General features: G+C 39.3%; 1 protein-coding gene across 1 annotated transcript in view; it reads right to left on the minus strand.

The window, feature by feature from the left end:
• Window positions 1-16,349, minus strand: part of VEGFC (vascular endothelial growth factor C) — a 110,402-nt gene that overhangs the window by 13,726 nt on the left and 80,327 nt on the right. The window contains exon 4 of the mRNA XM_042934219.1: window positions 6,226-6,377. Coding sequence (XP_042790153.1) covers window positions 6,226-6,377 — 152 coding nt within the window. The remainder of the gene's footprint in view (window positions 1-6,225; window positions 6,378-16,349) is intronic.

Raw genomic sequence — 16,349 nt, forward strand, 5'->3', positions numbered from 1 at the left:
GGGTTTTTTTGTTTTTGTTTTTTTAAATACTATAAGATACTGGGGGAGAGGATGGGCTTAAGAGATGAAAAGACTTGAATCTGTATTTTTTTTCTGGCACTTTTCTTAGCTGTTCAGCTTTGTTATGTGCTGATTAACACTTCTAATACTCCGTTTTTCCATTTGTAGAATGTCTGTAAAAATAGCAGCCCAAGTTTATTGAATGCTCACCGTCAGGCATCAGGCACTATGCCAAGACCGGGCAGGTGTCACTGAGTATAAATGTCACTGCATCCCTATGTGTTGGATGTTGTCCTCTTCCTTCTCCTTATTACTCTTATTCTATTTCACTCTTCTACAATATCGGACTAATGAAATGTCACTGAAGAGGTTAATTGTGAGGATTAGGTTATAAATGTGACACTGCATTTTTGAATGTAACATTTGAATTTATGTTTCGTACATGAAGAAAATGAATCACAAAAAGTTGACCGAAGGTAGCGAAACTCACAGCAGAAAATGAGTTTTGTAATTGGGAAGCTGCTTGCAGTGTGCACTATTCCCCCCTGTGCTCTGTGGTGTGGACCATCCATGCGGCCACCTAGCAGGATTAGGATGAGCATGTGGCGGTATGTGGCAGGTGCCTGGTGCATGGTAACGTTTTGTAAAATCATAATGGTGATAATTGTACAGACAGAACACGTGTCGTCCCTCCCTGACTGTGCGCATGCTCGGATCCTCCCTCCTTGAATCCGCGCATGCTCAGATCGTCCCTCCCTGACTGCGCACATGCTGTGAGGTCAGAATCAGCCAAGCCCGTGTCTATCCTCCCTCACACTACCTTGGAGGGTTCTTGGCCGGTTTTAGAGACTCAATAGTTTTTTATGGACAACTCACTTTATGAAAGATTCATTTATTGGGGCGCCTGGGTGGCTCAGTCGGTTAAGCAGCCGACTTTGGCTCAGGTCATGATCTCACGGTCCGTGGGTTCGAGCCCCGCGTCAGGCTCTGTGCTGAAAGCTCAGAGCCTGGAGCCTGTTTCAGATTCTGTGTCTCCCTCTCTCTGACCCTCCCCCATTCATGCTCTGTCTCTCTCTGTCTCAAAAATAAATAAATGTTAAAAAAAAAAAAAAAAGATTCATTTATTTACTGAATTATACTTCTTCATAAATAACCTGGAACAAATGGTCTGCTACTCATTTAATCTCCTAATAATGGGACTTGAGCACCATGCACCTGAGAAAGGCAAGTCTTGTCTTTGTCCCAACAGTGGTTGGTAAGAGCGCAGGGGTTGGGCAGAGCTGGGGCCACTGCTGGAAAATTTCGAACTCTATACAAATGAGGGCTGGGAGGCCCTCCGTGCTGGGGAATCTTGAGAATCTTAAAATATTTGACTTTGTTATCATGAAGATTTTAAGAAATCTACCATTTTAAACCTACGTGAATTTCAAAATTATAGTTAATAAAATAGGTCTGTTGCTTTTGGCTTTTCAAAACTCTTATTTTGTTGAGAAGTAAGGGGCATATGATAAAATGCTTGTATTTTAAGTTCATTTTTTTACACATGTAGGTACCCATGTAACTATTACCATAATCAAAATATGGAACATGTTTATCACCCCAAAGTTTCCTTTTGCTCCTTCCAGTCAATCCCCACCACCTATATCTTGAGGCAACTCCCAAAATGCTTTCTCTCAGTCTAGGTTCTATTTGTCTCCTTTAGGGTTCATGTAAATTGAATCATATAACATGTAGTTTTTAGTCTAGCTTGTCTTACTCAGCTTGATGTTCTGAGACCCATTCATGGTGGGTGTGTCAACAGTTCATTTGTATTATATTGCTCAGTAATGTTCCACTGTATGGATATACCACGGTTTGCTTATGCATTCACCTTTGATGGGTATTTGGGTTGTTTCTAGTTATTGGCTAATGAAGCTTCTGTGGACATTCATGTGCAAGTTATTGTGTGCAAATATGTTTTTAGATGACTTATGGATGATATCAGAAGTGTATTATTTAAGTTGATAAGAATCTGCCAAAATATTTTGTAAAGTGGTTATGCCGTTTAACATTCCCATTAGTGACATATGAACATAGCGCCATGCCCTCTCCACTATTAGCTTTTGTCATTTCTTTTTAATTTTGGCGATTGTGGTGGCAATTCCTGCTATTTTTAACAAATGGTTTTGTCACATGGTTTTATCTCATCATATATAAGTTGCCATGACAGTTTTTAATTAAATTGAAGGCCACAAGTCACAATAAGTGGAGACCGACATTAAAAAAAAGAGAGAAACAGAAAAGAAAGAAGTATCTGTGTACCCCGTGGGTAGTAGCAAGGCATGCATTCACAATGGGGGCAGTATCTTTGGCAAGGGGGTAAAAACTAGTTATTGGAGAGGAGGAATCTTAAATGTTGCAGTGGTTTTTGTGTCTCCAAAACCCAAGAAAAGCGTTTGAACCAGTAATTTCTATTGGGTTTTATGGGTTGTCACGTGAGCAGGATTGGCACCAAAGATATCCAGAGTCTTTGCAAGATAAAGGCTATGAGATTATAGTGAATGGAGGGCTGTCACTGAAGGACTTTCTCTGAATTGAGTGCTCAATCTCAAGGTCACAGAGCAGCAGCTGCCTGTGTGGGCATGTTGGCTGCCTTGGGACTACTGCCAATGGTTGATCCCTGGTGTTTTGTGTGTGACGTGAGCTTAGGGAATTAAGTAAAAGTAGTTTTTATTTTATTATTTAATTCTCCAGAAGTTATTCAAGCCATTAGTGTGTCAAATGCTGAGAAGAAAAAGGTGGTGACACTAAGTAAGCATCCAGCAGTTATAGAAGTTACAAGTTGTTTTCTCACGTGATGTGGAAGTTAAGTTCTCTAAAAAATGTTACATAAATTATTTAAAAAATTATCCTTCTTTTCCTGGAACGATAATTATTGGAATGTTTTCTTTAAACATACATTCGTATCATTATATATTTATATCAATCAGTATTTTCTGTATGTAATATGATATATTATCACTATATTAGTAAATAACTTACCTTAAAGGTTTGTCAGCAAATACTGTGTAATAAAATTATGTTTGATGTTCATGGCTTTTATGTTTTTAATTTAACTTTTAACTATAAATTTTTTTTGTCATTTTTAGTACTACATTGCATTAAAAAGCTTTCTATTGCGAGGCCCTATAGCTCAGGGATTAGAGCACTTGTCTTGTAAAAAGCTTTCTACTTCCTTTTTTTATGTATAAAGCCCAAATATACATATAATACCTAAAGCTATATGAATAGGTCTATGGTATTAAAACTTTATGAGGGAGGTGATTACAAAAAAGGTCTGCAAAAGGATCCTTAGGGGGTGATAATGAAAAAAGAGTTGGCTGCTACTGTAACAAATGAGAGTGTTTTAAAATAATGTTCTGTTTTACTCTTACAGTTATATATAACTACATGTAAGGTTATACAGTTAATTTAAATATATACACTATATATGCTATATGCATATTACATAAACATAGATGTTGCACCCATACAGATTCATGTGTGTACTGACGTGGAATGTGAAATGCATTTTTTTTTATTGTAGACCGTGGTAAAAAAAAAAAAAACCACAACAACAACAACACTAGAAAACATGAGGAGATGGATGAATCAGAGATGGATCTTAACGGTAATGGTAAGTCTGCCTTTTACTGACTATCGCTTAGATGCCAGGCACTGTGCTAAGCACCATAGTCAGTGTTTCATTCATTCCTCTTTACTTTGTGCTTTCACATATAAGCAAACTGAAGTTCAGACACATGAAATAACCCAACCTTAGAAAGTGAGTTGGTGGCCAACCTGAATTCGGGCTCAGACCTGGCTCACTGTGAGGCACAGGCTTGATTTGCTCTTTCTGTCTCTTCTTGCCTTCAACAGCATTTAAGTTATATGAATAAGTTGTATGAATAAGTAATGGTGAAAATCCGAGCGAAACATGCAAATGCTACAAAATTGCAGATACAGAAGTGATTTGATATTAACAAACACTGGCTGATCAGTGGAGTGTATTGTTTCGCTCCTAACTCTGGAGTGTGACGACCTGCTTCATCTGTACAATGAAGCTACTACCACTATCAGCTTCAGAGATGCTTTTTGGGAGGGTTCAGGGAGACAGTGCACGTGAAGGGCTGAAAGTACAGTAATGACTCAGTAATTTTCAAGCATTATTCGCTGGAGACTGTGGAGGGTACAAACCTACCTGAAATGCTCACCATCCAGTTGCTCACATGCCGTATTTATGGAGCCCTACAAACCCATGCGAGGACAAGGCAAATGCAGTAATTGCTATGGGCATTCAGGAAGCAAGGGAGGCTTGCGTTTGGGCAAGACAGACGTAGGACCGAGACCTTTCCCAAACTCTGAGAAGTGGACAGGGCTTTGGGAAGGCAGGAAAAAAAGGGAATTTATTGTAAGCCAGGGCCAGAATAGAAAGGACAAACAAAGCAGGAAATGAGTTTGGTGTTCAGGGAATAAGACTTGGTGAAACCCAGCCTTGGTGAGAAATGAGAAGCGAAACAAGAAAGGAAGGCTGATTACAGGACAAGGAGGTGAGAAATCTGTGCTCAGGTCTTTGAGCAGCTGAGAGCCACCGACAGTTTCTGGTCACATGAAGGAAGTGAGGCCTTCTAAAGCTTACTTGTGACATTACACAGGAGCTGGAAAAGGTTCTGGCATGAGAAAACGGGTATCGACACCGCTGCATTTGATGAAGTCTGCATGCAGGATGATGTGAGCGAGGATGGCAGTCATAGAAAGGAACTACATGTATATAGGTTGGAGCAAATATCTCCCGTCTCCCCCATCCCCCCAGATAAAATCAGGACAAAAAAGCAAATGACAACCGTGTGATTTCAAGGCCTCAAAGAATATGAGAGAAAAGTGCTATGAATAATGTAGAAATAAACAGAATCAGTCTTTGAGTTTTGTACCTATTATATCTGATACAAACAGCAATAGAGGAGATGTAGATATATTTTAAGTCAGTCTTAAACCATAATGTTGGGGACAGCCAGTACGGGGATAATGGCCGAGGTGCTGAGAACGGACAAGTGGCCACAGGGGCTAGGGGTGCGACTTTCTGAGCTGCGTGGGTGAACTCGCACACACGACAGCTTTGGGGGGTACTCGTCCTCCTGTATGGTGGCATCAGTTTATTTACAGAGGCCTGTAAGACCTTTTTGTTCTCACGTGGAGGATAGACTTCACTCTAGATGATGCTATCCTTAGTTTAAGTGTTCCTGGAAAGATCAGGCCTCCTATCTGCCGTACTAAGTAAAGCAGGAATGGGGAAAAAATGCTCTCAGCATCTCACATTTATTGTCACGTCCCCTAAAATGCAAGGCTACACTTTTTTTGGTAATATATATGTTTGCCCATCAATTTATTGAACAGTTTGTTATAGATGTCGAAGTTCAGTAAATTTTATTCCCATGCATTGGATATCCTAAAGATCAAAGAGCCGAATCCTCATTTTGGGGTAGCGAGCTGAAAAGTTCCTAGATTTTTGATGATGATGCATAATGATTCAGTCTACACTATTCATAGAGTCCACACCTGATGCCTCTCCAGCCCCTTCTATGTGATCTAATGCAGCAAATGCTGCCATTTACGAGCCTAAAAAATTTGATGAGAAAGGAATTTGAGTAACAAATGGTACTTTGAATGTTAATTTGGGATAACAGTAAGAGAAAATTCTTTCAGGTAATTCATCAGTATTTCAATATTCAATCCTGGCTGAAATAAACAATACGAACAGATAGAGAAAAACAACTGAGATTGAAAAAAGACAAGTGAATGCTAATAGATGTAAAATAATCTTTTCCTATTTACTTTTTGTTTGGGACCAAAAATCTTACTGAGGCTTAAATGTTTTTAGCTGTAAAAACGTCATTTATGAGTTCGCACACTTGATTTCATGGATGTTAGATCAATTAGGCTAAATTACTTATAAGAGGAATATTGGGGGGATGCGTGTCACTTCATAGAAATACTTGCTTTATACTGTTAACTAGATGGTCTCTACGAAGGGCTTCCTGGTTTGAGTTTGATTTTATTTTCGTGGTGCACTATCCAATTTGTCTTTTGCATTTGATGCAAAGTATATTATAGCAAGTTTCACAAAAGTTCTTTTGATAAACTGTGTTTACTTGAAAATCATTTTATATTAGTAGAGGATGCAGAAAAATAGATTTAATTCATACTCACTGTGGTGGTGTTGCTGGCAGGGAACGTCTAATAATTGAATGAACTTGTCTGTAAACGTCCAGTTTAGACATGCATCGGCAGGAAGTGTGATTGGCAAAACTGATTGTTACTGGTTTGGGGCCTTGAGAGAGAGGCACTGTAATTTCAAACAACTACAAAGAAGGGACAAAAAGAAGAAAAAATTATATAGATGCTAGAAAGCATTTTTATGGTAAATGTCGGAGTCCAAAAAAAGTGAGATAAATTCTTTATGATAGGTAGTGCTTCGTGATATATGCAGGACGCAAAAGTTGTTTCATGATTACGACGTAAAAACTATTTTGCTTCAGATCAGTAAGTATCCTTTATCAGAATAATAAATAGTCCATATGCTTCTCTCATGTCACTACTGTAAAGCATATTAGAATTTTGATAACCGGCTAATGATTATGGAGCAGAGATGCAAGGGACCAGGGTGTTCGGGGGAAAAAGCATTTTTTCGGAGTCCTTGATTATTCCAGGGGTTATGAAAAAGTGGCACAGATATAAATATCTTTGTTTCTATGAGAGTAAACAGCTGTTGGCCACACAACCTAGAGATCTTTGGTTAAGTCTTATTCCAGGTAAACTGAATACAGAGACATAAAATACATAGATGTGAAATCGATTTTCATTCCAAACTAAATTTCCACCTCAAAGTAGTTTTACAATTGTCCAAGATAATCTTATGAATTTATTAGGTTTAAAAGAAAATAAACACATTCATCACTTAGTAGATAAAGCTTTGTTTCTGCTCTTTTGTCACAGGCATTATGAAAATAATAAGCTTAAAATAAGGTAGGACATGATACGTGGTTGTGGGTTAGAGTCTGAAAATTTAAAGTCTCATTCTGAATGCCTTGTTTATGGGAACTTCAATTCATCTCTTCCTTCGCCAAAGTCAATGTTTTAAGTTGAATTTACAAATAAATTAATGGTTAAGTAAAACTGAGTGGATTTAAATTCTTAAGTTTCTTAAATTCTAATTGATCAGGGGCTCCCGGGTGGCTCAGTTGGTTAAGCATCTGACTTCGGCTCAGGTCATGATCTCACTGTTCCCAAGTTCGAGCCCCACGTTGAGCTCTGTGCTGACAGCTCTGAGCCTGGAGCCTGCTTCAGAATCTGTGTCTCCCTCTCTGTCTCTTCCTCTCCCCTCTCGTGCTCTGTCTCTCTCTCTCAAAACTAAATAAACATTTAAAATAATTTTTAAAAATCTAACTTCTCAATAATCATGGTAAAAGTGAAGTCCTGGCCATTATGTGCTTGATAAGATCCGTCTGTAGTAATAGGACGATAGCTGAATGGCTTTGGTGTTACTGTCTTTCTGGCAATCTGAGCAGCTAAAAACGATGACAAACTCCAGAGCCTTGTGATCCGGCCCCTCACTGCCCTTCCAAGCCAACACTTGAAGATCATTGGAATTGAATTAGTTGCCCATTTAGTCCTACAGGGAGATTTATGGACATGCAATTTGAAGGATGAAACACAGAGATACCTAAATTATAAAATGCACATTTTCTACATTTGAAATACATTTATTGTATAGTCATTGAAAAATTCAGCTACTTTGTTAGCACAGGTGCCTTAGGAGGAAGGGGCACAAGGCCACACCCCAACAGGGCAGTTTTATTACCAACCCCACTTGTAAGTTGTGTAAACTTGGAAAAGTCATTTAACTTACCTAAGCTGTATATTTCTTTAAAAATCAGTCAAGTTGAGGAAACATCTGACCCACTGTCCATGGGATGGTTATAAAAATGACATACGTTAATGTCAGTGAGTGTGATATGCATACTGATTGCTATATTTTTTATATTTTGCACATATTCTCAAGATTCTAGATCTCCTCCAGAATACTGCCCATGATACACAGATAAATCTCAACATTTGACCTCAACATATCCCAGTATTATGGCTTTGACCAGTCACTTCTGTAAAAGGACATTCGTTTAGGCAGATTGGAAGACACCTTTTACTAGGTGAAAGGTCACCCTGGTAGAAATCCTTTGCACTAGGTAAAACTATTTTAAGAGACAGACTTCTGCAGTGTCTATATACACTACAGTTTTTCTGCTTCTTATCGCATCTCTGGACCCTAGCATAGAACCAGTGGAACAGAAGAAATGTATGTTTCATAAACTACTTATTCAATTTTTATATGTATAAAATTTAAAAATCATGTAAACCTTGTGTAATGGTAGAAATGGTAGGATTCACAGGCTGGCTGACAAAATCCTGAGAACTTGGGTCTACCAGGCAGTTGGATTTGTGTCTAGAGCCTAGGACAGACACTTCAAAGCCATCGATATGAAAGCCCTTCTTGACATCTTGGACCCCGATGAGATTACTTGGTGAGATCACTCTGAATGAAGGCGAAAATGTCTGACAGAAGCCTGGGGAACAGGTGCATCATGAAGGGGTGGAAAAGGCAAATAGTAACTATGTCTGGGAAGAAGAAAGAATGAAGACGCAGAGCCAGGAGGGCTTACTGGTAGACCAAGAGAAGCCAAAGGAAGACAGGAGAGCTTCAGAAAGGCGTGTGTGGTCACAGGGCCCGATGTCTTGGGGGAATGAAGCTTTAGGACAGGTCGAGGGAAACGGGGTAGCAGAGCAGCTCTGGGCCCTGTGGGGGGCCGGGCTGTGGGACGGGGAGCAGGGCGGGGCAGGGGGTGAAGACAGACCTCTCGGGATCAGAGGGAAAGCACTCAGTGGGCTCAGGCCAGGGTAGCGGTGTTTGCTTATGGAACGCATGGAATCACTTGGGGATCTGGCACTGTCTCCAGTGACAGGCGGCAGCCCGGGGGCCTGAGAGGGACGGGGGAGGTGCGGTTTGAGACCCCGCTGCTGTGCAAGCTTGCCTGATGTTCCCCGCCCTCACGGGCTGCTACCTCCCAGAGGCCACCCTGGCAAGGTTTCCCAAGGGCCAAGAGAGATCTGTCCCCTTCAGCCACTGCTGGGGGATGACGTCCACACTCAGGACCCACCCTGGAGTCCCAAGTGTACACTTAGGAACTGGGGCTTTGAAGAATGTTCTAGTGGGAGGGGAACACTCTTCTGCATTAAGAAAGCATCTTCCTGGAAAAAAAAAGCCTGGCTGTACACTTTCAAGGGGTGGAAGAGATTGGGGTCTGTGAACTCACTGACTAAAGGCACAAAGGGACAGGTAAACAGGCAGTAAAAGAAAATCGCTGTTTAGAGAACTCTTTTTTCCTGCTAAGTATTACAACTACATTCATAAGTATTAAAAGTACAGTAGAACGTGAGAGAAAAATTTACTTGTGAAATCAATAAAACCCCCAAATTTTAATTACTTATGTTTCATTTCTCTTATTTGAGTCTAGGCAGGCAACTGGGCAGCGGAATTCAGTTAATTTGGGTGAAAGGAATAAATAGGCTGAAAAAATAAAGTAAAAAAATAAAAAGTCCCTTCTCTTGAAACACATCTTCCGACTCCAAATTTTTACCTGAGTTTTTCAGATAGTTTTTTTTAATTCTCTACTTGAGTGTGTCAGTGTGGACAAAATTTAAGGGTCCAGAGAAAGATGCCTGACCAATATTAAAAGTAGAAGGTTCTTGATAAATAAGTTTTATTCATCTATCAACTTCCCAAATATAGGGGAGCGTGCCGTATGTGTGTGCATTCAGGCACGATGGTACCTATTGTGGCTCTTGTCATGTATTGAAGAGGCCTCTTTCATTTTCCAGTTTCTTCCTGCACTGGTCTTACGTGTGTGGATTGACTGACTTTTCTCATTTAAAATGATTATAAGGTTTCCACCACCTGTTTAAGAAGTATGATAAATTCCGTTTCCTTCCTTCCAGATCCGTTTGTAAATTTTATATAGCTATATTTAATCCCCACATTATGAAGAGTGTCCACAGGCCCTTTTCCCTAATCAGATAGTATGTGCTTTAGAAACGGTAAACTTGTTTGAACAACAACGAAAAATGAGTAATTTGAATCACTTTATAAACTCACAGCCCCCCCCAATCATTAAATGTAATTTCCAAATAACCAGCAACCTCTCTCCTTTACCAGCGTTAGAATAGTAACCAAGAACCAAGTCTTAGAAACACAGACATTTGAGTCCTGCATCCGCAATTTACTATTTCCATGACTTGGAAGAATTATCCCATTTCCCTTTGCCTCCATTTTGTTATCCATAAAATAGGGATAATACTGGTGGTGATGTCATAGCGGTGTTCTCTGAACAGTGGTTCTCCCTCAAAATTGATCTGAATCTTTGGTAGATGAATCCCAACGATTTGACATTTTACCTTGTTTAGTTTTCAGTAACTCCTTATTGAGAACCAACAAGATGCCGAGTACCAAGTGCCATGACAGCTTCTCATCAATCAGTGGCTCTTGCCCCATGCAACTCTCTCTCCCCTGCCCCCTCCGTCTCTCTCATACAGACACACACATATACACATATAATGATACCATGTTAGAATTTTTAAACTATCAAATCGTTTATCACAAATGCCGTTCGTGAGCAAGAACCTGCAGTTTAACTCTCTTGAAATCTGTGCTTGCCATTATATAAAGATCTGAACCAACACAGTATAATTTTCTCTCAAAAGAGTCAAGGTCTCTCCGGCACATCACTGTTGCAACAACATATAAATTCTTTATATTTCAATAAAACTATCCTCATACCATTGTCAGACTGTTTTGTGCCTTAATGTGTGCACAACGGTATTCTCTACTTTATATTTAAGCTCACAGAGTGCAAAATTTATGTATTATGTTCAGCATTAGCTAACAATTCCATGTATATATGTATACTCAGTCAATCCTAATTGAGGATGATGACATTTATACTTGGATATTTTGAACGTGGTGATTTTCCTAAAATAGTTTTATGCTATAAAGTGAATTGTTCTTGAACAGTACATGATAATAGCTTGTAGCTAAGTTAGGATTTAAGGAGTAATATAATTCATAATGGACCCATACTATCTGCATATGTCTGTTTGAGGAGTTGCTGGTTTTAGAGATCAAAAGGGTTTATATAAAGATGGCATTTAAATAAGCCTGGACATTGGGAAAAAAAATATTTGTGTATTCTGTAAAGCTGCAATAAAAAAGAGGAAACGCCAAGCATTTCCAACTGAATGGTTCCCAGTTGTTATCTACTGGAATTCTTTAATAAGAGTATTTAATAGTCAATTCTCACCAACAAGAATGGACTTCAAATAAAGCCACATTTTGAAACAATAGGCTGTTTATACCAGCCTAGCAACAGTTGTAAAACAACAATTCCTATTTCTACTTATCTTGCAGGCTATTCAAGAAAAAGGTGTAGAACTTCCTTACTGACGAGATCCTGGACTACAGTTTAGTATTACATTTTAAGGGAATGTCTGTGTGGGTACAAATATGAAACAAAAAAATGCTGCCCTTTACGACATCTTTATACCCCCAAAATATAACCAGTTTCTTTTCATAGCATGTCTCGTTGCCATATTTAATTTAAATATTCCAATCTTGAGTCCATTAATTAAGTATAGAGGCAATCTGGAGCTTCTGGAGAGTATAGTTAATGACCGTAAGATGATATAGGGAAACCACACAGCACTTAAGTAAATCCTAAAAATGGGAAAAGTTAAACATTGAGGGTTCACTGTCAGCTTATCAAGTGAGCAGACCAACCACAGGACCACTGTCAAGGGGATATAGAACTTAAATTGGGTCTGGGAAGAACAGATTGCCATTTGGGATGGAATTAATTTTATATAATGTTATACATAAAATGCATAAACAATGCTATAGTTAAAAACCCCAACTGAGGAGTTTTAGAAACACTGAATCAGTTTTGTACACAGGATCACAGTGCCTGGAGTTGGAAAAGAGGTATTTTTAACAGATGCGTTATTTTTTTCCTTCAGGCAAACGTTCTTCTTTCACTTCTGATAACTGGTATGGTAGAGAGCTTTTCCCCACATCTGGACAAAACCTGATTTCCAACAACTGCGCTTGCCAAATATTAATTAGCTAAAGATTCCAAACAAATCACATTCCACTTGTTGAATACATACGAGTGGAATCTTCCGAACTGCTGCAGTACAAAATAATACCTCGCAGTTTGATTCCATAGTTGCACATTTTTACTCGGGTTTAAATAAATTTTTCTGTAAAAGAACATTTTATGAAGCATGCAGTTGAACTCAGATACAATCTGGAATGTTTTTGCCAATATATATGCTTATATTATTTCTTTATGGAATAATTAAAAATGTAATAGTTTTTTTTTTTTTGGATGGCAACACAGAATTTTAAATATTGCTGTCCGTGTCCATCAGCATGGACCAGAGGAGGCCCAGCTTCCAGAGTGAGCGGGCTCCTTCTGCTGGCACTAAAAAACACGGCAAAGAGGGTATAGTCTCTTGAGCTCTAACCCCAGGATTTCCAGAGAAGCCCCATGGGCTCTGTAGTTTTTCTTCTTCATTCCTATCTTTGGAAAAACCATGTAAGGTAAATACTAACACTTAGATAACTTTTTAATCCAAGTGTTTGGCTCCAAAGGAGATGACCTTCTTCTGCTTTTATTTGAGTCATCAAATAATTTATCTCCTGCAAAATTCACTTTCTGGTTTTTGGTCATATCCCTTTAAATATACAACTTTGCGTAAGAAAATAGACTGAAGGCGCATGTTTATGAAGGAGGTCAGAAAGACACCCACCCCGTTTACTTCTCTGAAGCAGATAGCAGGGAGGACTTTGAAAGCGGTTGTGACCTATCAGTTCATGCTGGAATGCTTAGGGCATGTGGTTTCACTTTTCAAATGGCTGGTTTCTCGCACATTCTAGAAACCTGCTCTTCGTTGAGCCCTATTAAAAAGAATTCTAAGGAAGTTTCTATAAAAAACGTTGGGTTTTATATCACCTAAGGTACATTGTCTTTAAAATTTATATGATTCTAGTTGGTGATTTTTGTTGTTAAAAGTTGTGTCTGGAACTCCTTTGACAAAATGACAACTTTTTTTTTTTCATCCCCGTCAGAAAAAACAGCAGTTAGAAACTTCCTTTTATGTTTGAAAGAGATCATCACATGCTCCCATTTATAGTACACTGAAAATATAATAAAAAATACACTTAGGAAAGGTATTAGGTATAAGCCTCTATAAGCTGCAATATTAGTGAAAATGTTAAACCATGCATGAAAACATTGCCTTCAGGAGTTTCACGCCTTGTCCTCCTTGATATGCATTTCCATAAACCCTTGCATTTATTTCTTCTTTACAACACTTAGGCTCCTTTTATTTGCTTGATAAATGCTGATTTTCCCTAAATTGTAAGCTCCGTTAGTGCACGGTCCATACATGACTGTATACCCATTATACAACAGGGTATGAAGCACCCATAGTGGGTACTTCACTACACTTAACTGAATTTAAATGAAAATAATTGTTTTTGCTATTAAAAACTATCTGAGTGGATTCTTTGGGTGGGAGAAGGGATGATATTATAAAATTAGGAAGAGAAACGGGTGGTACTATATGACTGAATGTTGGCTTTCCCTTGGCACTGGCTTTTATATGAATTCTCTCCATAGTAACAAGTACACCATGGCTTCAGACAACATTTATCAATATGATGTTTCCTCTTATAGCTATAGCTAGGGATCCCATCACTGTTATAGAATTCTAGAGTTACCTGCCCAATCTTCTTCCTATCTCCACATAAATATCACTCAGAGTTTTCAAAATCGGCATATTCCCAGCTCTACCCTTGGCCTCAAATCTGTTCTTTTTCCTGTATTCATTCAATTGAGTGCTTAGCGTTTCCTATGTGCCAATGACTGTGCTGTGCTCCAGTGTAATAACCAAACACAATCTTTGCTTTCATGGAGTTTAGGGCTCAGGGACTAAAACAGCCTGACAGAATAGATAACGATGTTATATGGGCAATAAAGGATGCTATGGAGCAGACAACACAATGCCTTGGAAGTGACATTCTTATCACTTAAGATAAAGTGGGTAAAAATTAGCTAAAGATGGGTAGAAATTAGCTAGATGAATGGGGAGGTCAAGGTGGTATATAAGGAGATGTTCAAACACAAAGGACAGTATTGTAGTGACTTCGAGGCTAAGAGATACTGACATAATTGAAGGAGTGAAAGCATTTGGGTTCTTGTGGAAAGCAATATTTGGGGGAAAAAGCAGTGACCACTGAGGCTACAGATTTAGGTGGCAGCCAGATCACGGAGGGCCTAGCGAACCGTGTTGATGGATTTAACCTAAAGAAGACACCTAAAGGAGAGTGCTGCTCAAAATACTTAATGACTTAGAACATTTGCATCGACCAACAAGAACGATGCTAACGTGGGCAATAACTGATTTACCATTTAGCAAAGAGAAAACTTACTGCTATAATGTAGCCAATGGACTAGAGGGAAGTAAGAGTGGAGACATGGGACCAGTTACTAGGCTGGCTGGCCCAGGTGATTGATGTATGTGGCCTAGATCAGAGTGGGATCAGCAGGATGAAGACACCAGATGGATTCTAGCCATGTCTGGAAGACAGATTTAACAGGAATTGATTGGGCTTGTAGTGAAAGGAAGAATAACTTGGATTAACCCACAAGATGAGGGGTGTTATTTACTAAGAGAATACTGGAAGAGGAAAGGGCCTATTGCTTGTCTATTTGTGTAGGTGGGGTGGCTGTGCGGGAACAGGTCGTAAACTCCAGTGGGGCACACACTTTCCATGATTGTCAAAGAGGAAGCGGAGTCACAGGGTTGAGTATGGGAACCGCGAGAGAAGTCTGGGCTGGAGATAAGGATTTTGGAGTCATCCCCATGAAGAGCAAAATAGTGTGGATGAGGAAACCCAAGGAAAGACTGTGGAGTCAGAAAAGAACGTGTCCTGGGGCAGAACTTTGAGGGCTAAGTACCTTGTTTTCAACGCATTTCAAATTTTTAATTCAAACTCTGCAACTCTTCAGCAAACGGAAGTGCAGAGATGAGATCTAGCCTGCTGTTACAGTGATGCATACAACGTTTAAAAACACTACTGCTCTGTAGATCAGAACTTATAAGAATTATGATTACTGCACATATCAAGCCTATCAAAAAGGATCCAAAAAAACTTGAGAAAACAACACAAAACCAACAGCAAGGAACCAGATCTCGAAAATGTTATAGGTAAATTCTTGATTTTTCATAGGAGCAGATGACTGGAGGAGGCAGGTGAAATGATTTGAACATCAAAAATCTGTTATACAAGTAAACCTAAATTCTGTGAAGGCTAGAGGTGCAAGAGGATGAAACACGCTGAGAACTGATTCCATATGATCTAAAGTAGATGTAGTTTTCCTGTAGAAAAATATACTGGACCAAATTCTAGTTCACCTACACATACCTTAAACTTAGCACTAAATGTTCTTCTTAGCCTGGAAGCCTTATAACGTTCTGAAGCCTGCACCCATGTGAGGCTTCCAACTTGACAGAGAAGCATGTGTGCTGTTGTGCATACATATTCATCCTTGAATAAATGCTTTCACTCTGGCACCAATGAGGTCAACATGGGACCTAATCCTGCCACTGCAGGAAAAAAATATGCACTGGTCACAGAAAAACCACCAATGATCAACTGAAGACTACATTTATTGATTTTGTTTACTAACAGTGATGTTATGTTTTCCAAGTTTAGATTTTACTCAAGGCACTCCTGAGATCTATTTGGCACATATTATGTAAAGTAAGCATGTATTTAGTAAGACAGCAGTAAGAGGAATACAATGGTGATTTTTAAGTTTGTTTATTTATTTTGAGAGCGTGAGAGAGGGAGGGAGGGAGAGGGACGGGAAGAGAGAGATAGTGGGAGAGAGAGAGAATCCTAAGTAAGGCTCCACACTGTTAGTGCAGAGCTGATGCAGGGCTCGAACTCAGGAACCAGGAGATCATGACCTGAGCCAAAGTTGGATACTTAACCGACTGAGCCACCAAGGCACCCCTAGAATGGTGACTTTTGCTCTCGCCATCTATGAATGGGAAAAGAAAGTAGGAGAATTTTCTATCTGTTAAAAAACAGACATTTGGGGCGCCTGGGTGGCGCAGTCGGTTAAGCGTCCGACTTCAGCCAGGTCACGATCTCGCGG

This window comes from Panthera leo, chromosome B1, assembly GCF_018350215.1.
Source record: "Panthera leo isolate Ple1 chromosome B1, P.leo_Ple1_pat1.1, whole genome shotgun sequence".
Taxonomy (NCBI): Eukaryota; Metazoa; Chordata; class Mammalia; order Carnivora; family Felidae; genus Panthera; species Panthera leo.